The sequence below is a fragment of the Cyclopterus lumpus genome, chromosome 19 (genome assembly GCF_009769545.1).
Source record: "Cyclopterus lumpus isolate fCycLum1 chromosome 19, fCycLum1.pri, whole genome shotgun sequence".
In the NCBI taxonomy this organism is placed as follows: domain Eukaryota; kingdom Metazoa; phylum Chordata; class Actinopteri; order Perciformes; family Cyclopteridae; genus Cyclopterus; species Cyclopterus lumpus.
This window is the reverse complement of record NC_046984.1, coordinates 10,233,821-10,248,749: the sequence shown is the minus strand read 5'-3', so window position 1 is coordinate 10,248,749 and position 14,929 is coordinate 10,233,821. Positions and strand designations below refer to the sequence as shown.

At 41.6% G+C, this 14,929-nt stretch overlaps 1 protein-coding gene across 1 annotated transcript in view; it reads right to left on the bottom strand.

Moving 5' to 3' along the window:
* The window catches only part of LOC117748670 (protocadherin-15-like), a 113,567-nt gene that overhangs the window by 31,107 nt on the left and 67,531 nt on the right, over positions 1-14,929 (bottom strand). Inside the window, exons 26-27 of the mRNA XM_034558647.1 lie at positions 2,032-2,141; positions 1,695-1,835 (exon numbers count right to left, since the gene is read on the bottom strand). Of these exons, the coding sequence (XP_034414538.1) occupies positions 1,695-1,835; positions 2,032-2,141 (251 nt within the window). The remainder of the gene's footprint in view (positions 1-1,694; positions 1,836-2,031; positions 2,142-14,929) is intronic.

Genomic DNA, 14,929 nt, shown 5'->3' with positions numbered 1-14,929 from the left:
TATTGCAAGATATGAATTGACAAAGCAGTGGATTTCTTTCTTTTGTTTTGACATCATGGTTACTAGACTCTAAATATGGACACAGCATGCATCAAGTCAGGGATATGTGTCAAAGAGAAAGCAAAGATCATTACTTGTGGTTCATTCTTTTCAAGATGTAATATATCTTGACATATTATCGGCGATAATATAGACGTGTATAATCTTGGTATAGGTTGGCAAAGGTAAAACTGGTGTGACGATAATTAGGAATCCTCTCCCAGTAGAATATCTGCAGCCAAAGGTACAACCTATTTCTATGCCAAGATTCAAAATCTAGTTTTGCATCAATTACAATGTAAGCGGTAGTTTTAAATACACACACAAACTGCATTTAAATGACAAAAAACAGATTAAACATTACTGTAATTCACCCCAGCTACAATACAGGACAAAACATTGTGCCAATGAGACCTCTGTTATTCAATTTTAGTGGTTGCAACTTGGAACGATTTACATGCAGTCTTATCTGGCCAAAAACAGGGATTGTAAAGAAAAAAATTAAAGAAAAAACTTAAGCACGTAAAAATAAAACGTAGACAAACAAGCAGATGCTTTAATCTGCTTATGTAGAAGAGCCAAACCAAAATATCTACTTACGATTCCAGCCGTCACTTTAATTAGAAAACCCGATTAACACATTGTTAAAATCGTATTGATTTAGCCTGATTAATTCAAATGTGTGCTAAAAAATAAGTGAAAGAGATTTTCTAATGACGACAATGATTTGTCAAATAGTTAGATCAAATGACAATAGCATGTGTTAAACACTATAATTAAAGTCGAAATGGGAAACCAGGGGAGCTGAGCAACAATTAAAAAGAATTCAGATATGTTTTTAAAAGAAGAAAGAGAAAAGATAGCAGCAGAAAAAGGCAGAGAGAAGAGACAGGAAATCGGAATGCAACAAAAGCAGGACATGCAACTATTGGATGGAATGAAGTTAGGAAAGAAATTGAAGAAAAAATTAAATAATATGAAGGACTGAAATAATTGGCTGTGCTTAAATTACAGCAGGTTCCTGACCTGCAGAGATCCTTCTGTGCTAATGTTTGGGTATCTGGGGAAAAGTTGTGGCTTTACAGAGAGAATCTACAATCTTCAAAACTGTAGACCAGCTTCATTTGGTCACTTTCATCGGTGGAAACTTGTTTGATATCTGAGAGAAACATTCTGAACAGCTACATAATTGAACATCGGCAAGACCTGTGAGACATAAATTTAAAAGAAGGAAAAAAAGCCAACAGTGAAGACAACAAGCTGGTATAGCCTACAGGTTTGAGAGACACCTGAGAGAGAGGAAAAGGCTCATTGAAAGGTAACAACAGCAGCAGAGGCCCAACATGTCATGTCTTCCAAGACATAACTGTATAGACAAGGTGAAGAGTTGAGGAGAACTTGTACAAGTAAAAAGTAGAGAGGGCTTTAGAGAGAAGGAGAGCGTGAGTGACGGAGTGGGAGAGAGAAAAGTGCAAGAGAGAAGGCTTAAAGCCTGTGGCAAGTGTATCTTGACAGTGTTATTTTTTAATCCTTCAGTGTGCGTGTGTGTATATTGACAGAAAAAACAAAACGTCTGTGAAATCTGCGGTGATGCAATCCTCTGTGAAAAGTTAGTCCTGTAATCTTGGAGTTCATAAACATAACCACTCACTTACTTTTAGAGGGAACTCTGCGGTTCGAGGACAACACTTTCATGGAGTCTGCTTCTACCTTCAGAACATAGGAGGAGTTGGCCTCATAGTCCAGGAGCTTGGCTGTGGAAATCACTCCTGTTGTTTCATTTAATGCAAACACATCTGGAGAGACGGAGAGAGAGAACCAATGACAGCAAGAGTCGGGCGAAGGAAACAGAGCAAGATAAAGGAGAGAAAGGTCAAAAGAGGCTTAAATGTATAAATGAACCAAGCACCTGATTGGTGCCACACACAGGAAGTGAATCCAGCCAACTCCACAACTGAGACCCACATGAGGCACTACCCAAAGTATACTCACCTCCCTGGTTGCCTTCGATGATGGAGTAGATGATAGTTTGATTGACAGCAGCCGCCATGATGGTTCCCACCGGGGTTCCAACGGCAGCCTCCTCGCTCACTTGTGGAAACCTGGGAATGGATCAGTCAATCAATATCAACTGATATGAAAATGAATTATGTAGACTGTGGTCCCACTTGCTCTCATGGATCCACTGCAACTCGGAAAGTTATACACAACTGAGGTGTATATCTGCCGAATGCATGCAGATGTTGCATTTCATGCCGACAGCCCTCTGTTCCTTGAATTGACTCCAAAAGATAGCGAATGTAAACACTTCTGAGCTGCTGAGGCCGTGGTTACACTTGTGATCCGATGCGCCTCTTGTGATCCGATGCGCCAGAACTCATCTGTGTTCACACTTGACACTGAATGATCGGAAGTGTTTGGTAGTCAAATAAACGCCAGTAAAACCGCAGATAAACATATATCAACTCCTATAAATTCTTCACAATTTAAGTCCCCCATTATAACTGTTTTTATTGAAGAATAGCTGCTAACACAGCTACGCTAATTTGGTACTGAATACATTTTACTTAACGTTCTTCACAAAAAGTTCCCTGTTATATTGTTGTTTATAAGCTTTTTGAAGCAACAACATCTGGAAATGTTGGTTTGTATCAGCAGTAACTAAACAGGACTCAGACAGCATGTCTCAGCTGTGCTCCAGCATCAGTTCTCCTCCTTTCATCCCTTTGTTCTCCTTCCTAGGGAGAGGACCTCCTGTGTGAGGGGACGATGATGCGAGACCTACATTTGATAAATTGTCCAGATTGTGCACACATGCTGACCACCATGCTTTCTCAGAATCTGGCAACTCTCAAATTTCCAGCAGATTTTGCTCCATTAAATAAACCCAGTCCTGTCATTAGGCCAACCGTCACAGCTGGCTAAACATTATAACATGGACTATACCGACTGGCTGAGCTATCAAGTAATTACTACGTGATAAATGGGACTGACTGGGGGAGAGAGAGCAGAGAGAGTAGATATTAACTTCCTGAAGACCCTGTTCACAGACATTTGGACATGTCATTGCAGGAAAATCACAGGTGTTACGGCTCAGTCTCATTCAGCCGGGACAGTCAGCCAGCATGCACAACACCAGCTCCCTGAAGCTGCAGCAGCTAAATAGCCATCTTCCATTTCATCATTTACAAACGAAAGCGTTCATATCCTTGTTGTGTATACTCTGGGTCATGTGACTGTGGTTTAGTTCATTTAATCCTCCTATTTTGTACCTAGTAAAATTAAAATGTCCCCCTTAAACCCTCTTCATGGCCACCTACATCTCCCCCTCTGCATCCATAGCTCCTCTTTCCTCGACCCCCCCCCCCTCCCTCTCTCAGGCTCCTGCTTCCAGCCAACATCCCAGCAGACCTCAGCTCCAATTGTTATCCATTCCTCCATCCTTCCCTCACCACAATGGCTGTTTGACAGAGGTGAAGGAGCACAATTGAGAGGGTGCCCAAACACACACACACACACACACACACACACACACACACACACACACACACTGCAATGATACCAACGCACAACAACCAACTGGACGGGTCAAAAACGCATTAACAGGCATAAAGATGCACACAAGCCTCCATTCACATGTATAGTGCATTTCATAGGACAGATAAACAGACACACCTGCACACACAGACAGCTCATTATCAAGCCCTTATCTCCCCTACTGTCCTCTCTAATCATTGCTTTCCTAACTACAGCAAGCTGGTCTGATGCTGATAACAGAAACACACACGTGCGCACAAACGTGTTCTGCTTTACTTGTGGGGACGCTGTATTGGCTTTCATTCATTCTCTGGAGCCTCAATCAAACTGTAATGTAATAATTCAAACAAGAACCCTTAAACAAACGCTCTGGTCTTAACCCTATAATGAAAGATGTAACTTGTGGTGAATTCTTGAGACGGTGTGAAAAGACTTTTGTCTACACATGAATAGCACACACATACGTACACACGCACACACACACACACACACACACACACACACACACACAAGAAGCACATAATCAGACTGAATGTAGGCTAAAGGACATAAACCTTAACAGAGTTGTGAAAGTGTTCAGTAGTTGGAAGGGAAAGACAGAATTATAAGGGATAGTGATAGATGTTGGCAATGATAGCCTCCCCTCTGTGCGTCTCTCTCTTATAGCCACTGACATTTGTTCGTCTCCCTCACTGTCCTCCTGCTCTTCAGCTTGTCTCTTTTAGATATGTATGATACATATTCTTCCGTTCTTGTCATTATTCTTTTTCCTCCTAACACTGCTCCTTTTTTTTACATCTCAGTCTCTGTACTGAAATTCTGGTTCTGCCTTTTCTTTTAAAATCTTTGTTTTTGTTTCTTTTTTACAATATCCTCTGTGCCAAGCAGTGCTTTGGTTCTGTCGGGTTCTGGCAATGCATTCTTTTCCACACGATAGCCATGTTTGATCTACTGTATGACGCACTGTATTCTGCATGGGAGACTGTGCCTGGAAGACAGCAAGGCAAACTCAAGTAGGTTAAGTCTTATTAGACAACACTTTTGTCTTTATTTCAGATGGTTATATGCTGTATAATTTTACCCCATTTAAATCACCAAAATGTGCAACTTCTATGTTCCCACTTTACAGTTTGAGTTGGCACAATGTTGCACACTGAACCTAAATTGTTACTGCAATTCTACTACACCTGTACTTGTGATCGAAATCAACAACAAACAGAATTGCCACCTCGTGGTGTACGTCTGTGCCATCCAGTAAAGTTGCAGTTTACATCCATGTCCAAATTGTCAACACTTCATACATTTGTACATTTGTGTGAAATTGTCAAAATTAGCATATCAATGATTGAGTTATGAGTCAAAAAATGTGTTTTGTGAGTCTAAAGTGACCTCCAAAATCTATAATAATAAAATAATAAAATAAAAACAAGCTCTTTGAACTACATTACGAAAAGCCGGTCCACAGATCAGGCAAAAATTCTGGATTAATTCATTAATGTGCACAGTTTCTGCCCATCGTTATGGCGATATCATGCGTTACCCAGAAAGCCTGCAGCTGATCATACGACAAGCACTTCTGTTGGTGATTTATGTACGTTTACATCGGAGTTTGTAATGGCTGTTTTGTCTAATGGTTGGATTAGCCAACAAAAACTGGTCCAACACATTCTCAGACAAATATTATTTAGAACAAGAATCTGACAACTGAAATCATGGATCCTTTCCTACTCGCCTTTTATATGGACTTTCTCCGGTAAATTATTCTAACTTCTGTCATCAAATTGGAGGTATAAATTAAGTGTAAATAAAGTACATCTTCCAAAGACTGTTTCTCTTCTCTCCTGTCAAACTGCTTAGATGCCATCAAGGTAGGACCTTTCAAGTCTGGTATCCACTGAGACCGCTTTGCTCTTTTGCTCGGAGTAAGTAAAAAAATAACAGTGGTCAGTCACCTAAGCTAGCAGCACTCGTACATGAACACCAACCTAACATGACGACACACTGTTCATTCCCTTCCCAGAGGGTTACGGGTACTGGAACTCACAAGCACGACTCAGAGGCAGATGGACAAGCGAAACTCTTTTACTCAGTTTCAGGCGGGGTCAAAACCGGGAGGTCAGTCAAAACAGGCAAACAACTCCGAGAAGAGGGAGGCAAAATCCAGGGTCGACAGAGCAGACAAACAGGGAGATCAGGCAGGGGACAAAGGTATGCTGGAGAGTTTGGCACTAACGCACAAGACAATCTGGCAGAGGACAAGTGCAAGTGAGGGGACTAATGCGGAAATGGGCAACAGGTGAAACGGGCGTGAGGACCAGGTGAAGGGAATGAGGGAGGATCAGGTGACACAGGGAAGACACATACACAGGAAGCACACAGGCAAGGTGCAGGCGATTAGACACAGGAGGAAACAATCACAGGGACAGGAAGTGCAGTTAGTTACTAATTGACTGTAGGGAAGTTCACAAGGAGCCTGTTGAGTGAAGGGTCTTAACTGCCTGCAGTAATAACTTTTAAGTGCTGGCTTGAGCTGTGTAGGTTATGTCTTCTCCTGCTGTGGCCATTTTTCACTACTGAAAGGCAATTTTCAGTTCACATGTCAATTCTTTTCCAAGAGGCATGCTGGTTGAAATCCAAACAGTTTTCTGATGAGGCCGGTGTTGCAATTTTACAACATCAGACTCTTTAAAATGAGGTTTTCCAAACTGCTGCTCCTGGTCTGTTGAGAACATCAGCTCAGAAAGCTGTAGAAGGCTTTGGTGGTGCTCCACAATTGGCGATTCGATTACAGATACCAGGGCATGTAACTACTACATTTTTACTCTGTTTATTATTTCTGCTCAGCAGAGTTTGAATAATTAAAATGCAATCCATCTATAATCCCACATTGCTCCCTCCATCCTGCTGTACTGATTCACACTCAACCTTTCAATGTGTGTCACTCAGAGATTTACAGATGTGAAGACCAAACTGATTCTCTCTTTTCTTTGTTTAGTCATCAAGTGTCTCTGCATTTATTTTCTCTTTTCATGGTCCTTTTATCACCTTTTTGCTTTCCAGTCTTGTCGTAATTGTCAACTGACAACAAACACTACGCACTTTAGAGGAGCACTGTTGACGTACAAATACTTAAAAACATGTGCACAACAGAGCAGGGAGAGAAAAATAACCAGTTGTCTATTCAAGGGCTTCGAGAAAAGGAGGGACGGCGATATATGCAGACAAAGAAGAATAAAACAAATAAAAAAGGGGATGATGCAATGAAAGAGAATATGCATGCACATCATTTCTGTAATAATATGTCTGCATGTCTGTGATTGTGTCTGTAGACAATAGCATCTCCCCCTCACAGTCACAAGCATGCTCATGCGCACTGACGTGCGGTAAAAGTACATTTGAAACTGGAGACTAAAATGTGTTAAAAAAGAGATAATTATTGAAACAGATACTGTTAATTAAGAGATCCTCAAAAAGGACTGGTTTGGCATTAAAGAGTCTAATTGAACTCTGTGCTACGGTCAATTTGCTTTTACCCTAGATTTAATTGTTTCCAGCCTTTATTGTTAGTCAGCAACAAACACTAGTAGTTTCCACTAGATACTGTATGTTGGCTAGCAAGTTAGCTTTCATGTAAAGCAAATATGAAAGAACCGACCAGGCTGAAATTAGTCATTTAAACACTTTTTGTTCGGAAGCTACCTTCTCTTGCCTTTTGTCCATCCTCACTGAATCCCTCTTGATCGTTACGTAATCAACTGCCAAATGCCTGAAGAGGCTGAGAAGAAGAAGCTGTCTGACTGTGTGGTTTTACAGGGTCCATTTCCTTTGATCCGTTGGTGAGACAGTAGTGAGATAACCTGGAGGAGATGAGGAAGACTGAATCTGTCCAACGGCACCAACCTTCCTTTTCCTTTTTTCAAGCTCCACATGCGACCCTAGCTGCTTCCTAAGGCGTTGGTACAGCATATTTTTTCGATTTATATGCATTATGTTTTTTTCTGCTTTCATTGGCTGAAATGATTCCATCTGTCCATCTCTGGCTCAGCGCTTCTCTATTCCAGTCTACTTGTTTGTTTCAATTTGCTTCAATATGTCAGCCTGTCAGCTCATCTGCTACTTTAAAGACTGCTCTGCCTGCGCGTACATCTGTCTTGTTTTCTCTCGTTTCTCCTCCCCTCAGACTTTCACTGTAGTTTCTCTCAGGCCCCCTCACTCTTTAGCTTTCCTTTCTCCCTCTCCTCTTTTTACTTTCTCTCTGAAACTTTCACTCCACATATCAGAACTGCTCCCCTCCACTCTTCTCTCCCTATAACTTCCACTGTCTGTCCTCCTTTCTCTTTTTTTCAGTCTTCCACATTACCCCCTCACTCTCTCGCTCTCTTCCAAACCTCACACCTCTTTCTCGCTGCCTCCCAGCTCCAAGCAAATCTTATAAATAACAACGTTAGTTGTTTGGCATTTTGTTGTCACAGTTGTAATACCGCCAGGAGCAATCTATGTGCACTTGCCTGTTTGTACACACCAACAAAACAAGTTAACCTTCAACTGTATCGGTTAGACATATACTGGATTTATAGAGCCACACATCGGAGGAGCTTGTTTTGACGTACATTAGGGGCGGGCGCGTTTATCTCATAGTTAATAAAGTGGGGTTTTATTCTTGTTGGTCTAATTAATTAATTAGAAAGTAAGAGGATGAAACAGGCAGTTGAAAAAACAGGAAGTATGCATCAAAAGGGTATGTCTACGAGCAGAATAATTTCAGATCACCGTTCATATCGCTGTAACTGATTTTCATTCACAAATGCAAGTCAAGTTCATTTGAGTATTGCCCATTATCACATGCAGTCTCTCTTGACATTACAGGCTCTCAAGAAGAGAGAGAGAAGTTGCCAAAGAGAGGCAGACGCAACTATTCTGTCTTTTTTCCCGAGTGCAAGATTAAATATTTGCTCTTCTTATTAACTCTGAATATAGACTAATATTCTCACTACTTGAGTTCATTTCATGGCAGACAAGTTGTTGTCTTTCAAAGGAAAAATTGAGCGTTCGGGCAATGGAGTTGTCCAGCTGGCTGGTGGTGATACAATCTGTCACAATCCGTGATTCCTAAAAAGAGCGTGTACAGTATCTGTGCGTGTACAGTAGGAGCTGTTTTTCCTGCCACGCCGAAGGGTTTTACCTCGATCTTTGTAATGACGCAAGACACAAAGCAACGTACTGCCATCTTTGATCATACAATCACCTGATGAAAAAAAAAACGTTGATGTTTAGAACCGTTTTGGCTCTCAACTCTCTCAGCACTCTCTAATTAGATTAATTAACAAAGTAACAGGCTATGGGGCATTCTGATAGTGTGGGGGTGTGGGGGGGGACCCATACTGGCATTAACAGACACTCTCTCACACACACACACACACACACACACACACACACACACACACACACACACACACACACACACACACACACACACACACACACACACACACACACACACACACACCAGACACAGACATGCTCACATGCATACACAAGCAAGATAAGTAGTGGGAGGACTTTCAATAATATTTGAGAAGGCAATATTTTCTTTTTGTTCACTTAACCTCATGCTGATAATTGCTACCGGCTGCTGATAACTATTCATGCGCGTGTGATACTGACTGCATACCAATTCTGCAAGTCCATAAATGGTCCTACAGTGAGAGAAACAGAGAGAGCGAGGGAGACATCCTCTACACACAGTTGCTACAACAATTTAACAAACCCCCCCATCGGATCAAAATTAATTAAAAAAGTCTCTACTTTATGATATTGACTATTATGGCAAGGCAATTCGACAAACTACATAACATATTGGCAATCCGTGGACTTCTTGATGTGTACGGTTTGTAAGTATAGAGACGGTTTTGTCTTGGTTTTGTTACCGCAGTTCATTGGATTTTGAAATTAAATACTGACTACAGAAGATTTATGTGCTGACTTTTAGCTATCGTCATTCTATGAACAGTAAAGGAAATTTAGAACTTTTTATAGATGCCCCTGAGGCACACATGGGAAATAGGGGCATCCTACACCGCTCACCATGCATGGATATGAACAACCCAAAACACACTTGTGCTGAGAGTCAGCACTTTGAGCTCCGCTGTTTCATTTTAAATACAGTTTGCTGGTGTCAGACTGATGTAACACATATAATGCAGTTCAAAATATACAAATGCCCTCTCCTTTGCCCTCTCACTCAGTCCTTCCCCTCCTACTCGCAAAGCAACCACCGGCAACCACCTTGACTATATGTTCACCAGAAACTGCTCTATATCTAACCTCACTGTAACTCCACTTCATGTATCTGACCACTTCTTCATCTCTCACCCTCTCCCACTCTTTGGAACTAAAAACTCGCCCACATCAACAGACTCTGTAGCTGTCTGTTGCAACATTTGCTCCCTCTCTCTCTCTCTCCTCTCTGGCCTCCTCTGTTCTATCTACCCAGAACTTCAACTGACTCCTTCTCACTCATGCATCCAAACTCTGGCACAAACACTCTGCTCTTTACTCTGTCTTCATCTCTTGATTCTTGATTGTCCTCTTAAGACACGACTGGTTCGCAAGTCCTGTCCGGCTCCGTGGTTGTCTGACTCGGTGCACGCCGAGAGAGCCACTATGCGAGCATCGGAAAGGAAATGGCAAAAAAACTAAACATGCAGACAACCTGCTCGCCTATCAATCTCTTCTCTTCTCCTTCTCTGCCTCTATCTCTGCAGCCAAAAGCTCTTTCTACCAAAATCAAAATTCAAGCCTCTTTCTCTAACCCCAAAAAACTCTTATTGATCTTTTCCTGCCTCCTTGACCCTTCTTGTCCCCTCCTCCTTCCACCCTTCAACCAAGCCACTTCATCTACTACTACTACTACTTTACAAACAAGATATATGACATACACTCCTCCTTTACTAATCCATCTTCTATAATTACACTTCCATTAACTTCTTCTTCACTTTCCTCTTTCACCCTCCTGTCTCATATCAAGTCCTTACCTTGGTAACTGCTGCCCGTCCGACCACCTGCCCCCTTGACCCCATCTGATCTCACATTCTCCAGGCTATTGCTCCTGACTTTCTTACCTATCTTATTAACAGCTCCCTCTCAACTGTCTGTTTCCCTAACTCTCTGAAGGAGGCAAGAGTTAACCCTCTCCTCGAGAAAACCACCCTTAACCCGTCTGAAGTCAACAACTACAGACCTGTCTCTCTTCTTCCCTTTCTTTCCAAAACTCTTGAGCGTGCTATCTTTAATCAAGTCTATTTCCACAGTAACAACCTTTTGGGGTCCCTCAAGGCTCCGTCCTGGGCCCTCCTCTTCTCTCTGTACACTAATTCTCTCCGCTCTGTCATTCTCTCGTTTCCCCAATCTGAAACAGGTAGTAGCACAAATCTCTGCCTGTCTGACTGACATCTCTCAGTGGATGTCTGCACACCACTTACAAATCAACCCTGACAAGACTGAACTACTTTTCTTTCCAGGGAAAGGCTCTCCCACCCACGACCTGACTACCACCTTCAACAACTCTGTGTCGGCACCGACCTTGTCTGCTAGAAACCTCGGTGTGGCACTCGACAGTCAACTCTTCCTGACTGCCAACATTACTGCGACAACACGTTCCTGTAGGTACATGCTGCACAACATCAGGAGAATCCGACCCCTTCTAACTCAGAAGGCGGCACAGGTTCTGGTCCAGGCTCAGGTCATTTTACGCTTAGACTATTGTAACGCCCTCCTGGCAGGTCTACCTGCTAAGCCCATCCGACCTCTGCAGCTCATCCAGAATGCAGCAGCTCGACTGCTCTTGAACCTAAATTCACCCACACTACTCCGCTCTTCCGCTCCCTTCACTGGTTACCTCAAACCACTTGCGTTCCGTGCTGCGAACAGATTGGGTCCAATCTACATCCAGGACATGGTCAAACCTCACACCCCAGCCCGTTCACTCCGCTCGGCATCTACCAATCAACTTGTGGCTCAGTCACTGCGAGCTATACACTCAACAAAATCAAGACTTTGCCGTCCTGGCCCCTCAATGGTAGAATGAGCTCCCCACTGACATCGGGACAGCAGAAAATCTCTACATCTTCTGCCGGGCACATCTTTTCTGACTATACCTTAAATAAAAACAGATTAGCACTTCAGTGGCACTTGAATGGCACTTACTTATGGCATTTTTGTAGTTTGGCACTACTTGGCTGGCAACCCTCATTCGAATAGTGTCAATGATGTTACACCCCCTCCCCCCCACATTTCTTGTCATGGTTGAATGCACTTATTGTAAGTCGCTTTGGATAAAAGCATCAGCTAAATGACATGTAATGTAATGTAAAAATGCATTTTAGAATTTTAAACTACACTCCTTGTCTACTGTTAGTGTGTTTAGAAATAGTTTTCTTTGACAGCTTCTCACAAGATTGTTTGTTTGGTTGGTCTGGCCATTAGGACTAAGGAAAGTGTTCCTAATGGGGAAAGCTTGGTCAGTGTGGGCTCCTGTCAACAAATATTATTTGTTGCTTTGCGGTTGAATGGCCATCCTCCTCTGCTCTATTGAAGCCTGAACTGCATGTATAAGTACACAGCTCATGGCTCCATGTTTTTCTATGTGACAATGTCAGTTTGCTACCTTCTATCTCTGATACACTCAGATATGATCAACAACAATTTATTGTGCACATAATGTCCTTAGGTTAACCTACAATACATTGAGCAGATTATAGGATTTACCTTATATGGATTTTAGAAATAGTCCATATAAGGACCATATAAATTGTTTTTCTTTAAGTTTAAGCTTGTGAGGATAACACATTTTGGATTCATATAGGCTTTTGTAATTAGTATAATCTGTTGTTCAATGTACAATGCTTTTAACAGATCCCTTGTGTCCGTCACTCTTTTTCATTAAAGGAATTAATATTACCAATTCTGCCTTGCCCTTGGGTAGAGGCCCATCTTTTGAAACCATACAAAATCATTAAGCAACATTAGTAAGCTCCTTAAACCACACTGGTACAATTAGCTTTGATTCAATAAAGCTGGGATAATTAATTTAAAGCTGGTACATACACTGTGTGACCACAACATGGAATTAGAAGAACAACCCCCACCACCCCCTCCCCACACACACACACACACACACACAGTTTCTCATACATAGACGCAAACACAAAAATATGGGCACACAAATGTAAAATATAAGGCACACATGCCGGCAGAGAGACATGCAAAACACACACAGAAAGGGACATCCACAGTGCACCAAAAAGAGTTGATTAAGGGGAAACTTCAACCAGCTTTTTATCACTACAATGCAGGCATGCAAATGAACAATTTGCAACCTCCCTCCACGCTGCCAGCACCAACAAGTCAGCCAGAAGATGCAAAATGCGTAATTTCTCCTCGTCTGCAAATGAGCAGGAAGCTCTTGGCACCAGCAGCGCAGAGGGAATCCAAACATCGTTCATTTGCTCATAACACCCACAGTGCAACGACACAAAGCCAGTAGAAGATGGACAAGGTTTCCCTTTAACAAATACAATGAAATACAAATACACACAGATTCTAAAACATGCACATGTAGACAGGCAGGTACACACTCTTTCAGCTTGAAGCTTTGTTACATATTTATAAATGCGTTATTATATGGCTGGCTGACATAGTATCTCTCTCTTGCCTCAAACCCTTTTCCTAAAAATAGAGGGGAGCTTCACTGTGCTCTGTGTGAAAGTCAAACCTGACCTTGACATGTTGTCAGCAATACTGTATTTCTGTATTGACACTAAAGTTGCAATAACTCCAAAACAAGCTCATTGTCTGAGAACGTTTGATGCTGTGTGTTTTAATAAAGAAAGATGAAAAACTGTGAAATACTTTGACTTGTGATGAAGGTTGACGAGAGGAGGGAAACAGGAAGAACTTAAACAAAAAAAGTAAGCAAAATCTGCAAGTGGAAATAAAAATACTATCCCTCTAGCAAGCAAACAAGAACGTCAGAAAAGGCACATTTTATTTTGAGCAGGAAACAAGGTCCAACTATTGAGTCAATCAGCCATTTTGAAAAATATGGAATATGATGTTTCATCCTCTCCTGCAATTTAGATCTCAGTCTGATGACTTGGATATTGTGCCTGACAGACAGCATAACCAACAGGCAAATGGAAGGAGACCAATTCATTCCCTCTGTCATTCTTGGGTACAAAAAGATGTACAGAGGGGCTGATAAAAACTAGGATGGTAGAAGGAACATGCATTAAGAACATTAGAAGCTAGTGTCATATGGAAGAAACACATCAGGATGAAGAATGACAGAAAGAGTAAATAAAATGGAAAAAAAGTTAATGTATTTAATGAAAGGAGACATGAAGACTGACAGATCAAGATTGAGAAACAGAGCTAATAGCTGTAGATTATAGGATGATGTGACCTCACACCTCCCAGCCAATCACAGAACAAAACAATTTGAGGTGAACCAGTGACCTCATAAAAGCAGCACCAACAGGAAGAGTTATAATGATGACTTGAGAGTGAGAGCGTGTATGTGTCTGCACGTGAGGTAAGAGCATCATTTATTAATGTTGGTTGAGTTTATAGTGGGTGGCTAACGGCTTTATCAGCATTTCAAAGCACATACTGAATGAAAGAGAGTATGTGTGATAGAAATTCTTCACATTTATTGTTTTACAGCTACCGTCGACGGACATTTATGCACCTGGAAAATGAGGGAAAACACTTTAAAATATATATATTAGGCACCATTTCTTTATGATAACTTTTAGGCATTTAATGCATTTTCATTTTGTAAACAGCTCTCTATATGCTTTCCCACTGCTCGGGGCGCACAATTCAAACACACTAAAGCAAGCAGAGGAACTGAAAGGGCACTGAAGGTGCCGCCCAATGTCCCCTTATACATGTTTAAAATTGAGTTTCTGCTTCTTTCAATGAGTTTCCAGCAGACGGGAGAAGCATGCTGCTGCCCCTCAAAGTTGACGCTACCGTGCATATTTGTTTTGAATATGGATTTATACTATGAAAACAAACTGGAAAAAGTTCCTACATTATATTTTCATTCTTTTCTGGAATCTCCTTACACTAAAGTCGTAATCAAAACTGAATTAGGCGAGCAAAGACCATGCTGTTCAGACTTAGCACCTTCTGCTTCCATCTACTGCCCTGTAATGTGATTTTGCATGCTTGTGCTATGAATGTGGTAGAACCATATTAAGTGCTCGTTGCGTTCATCCATCAGAGAAAAGTATTCTATTAGTAATAATAGATTATGTTCTTTGAATGTTAAACATATTTCTCCATAGTT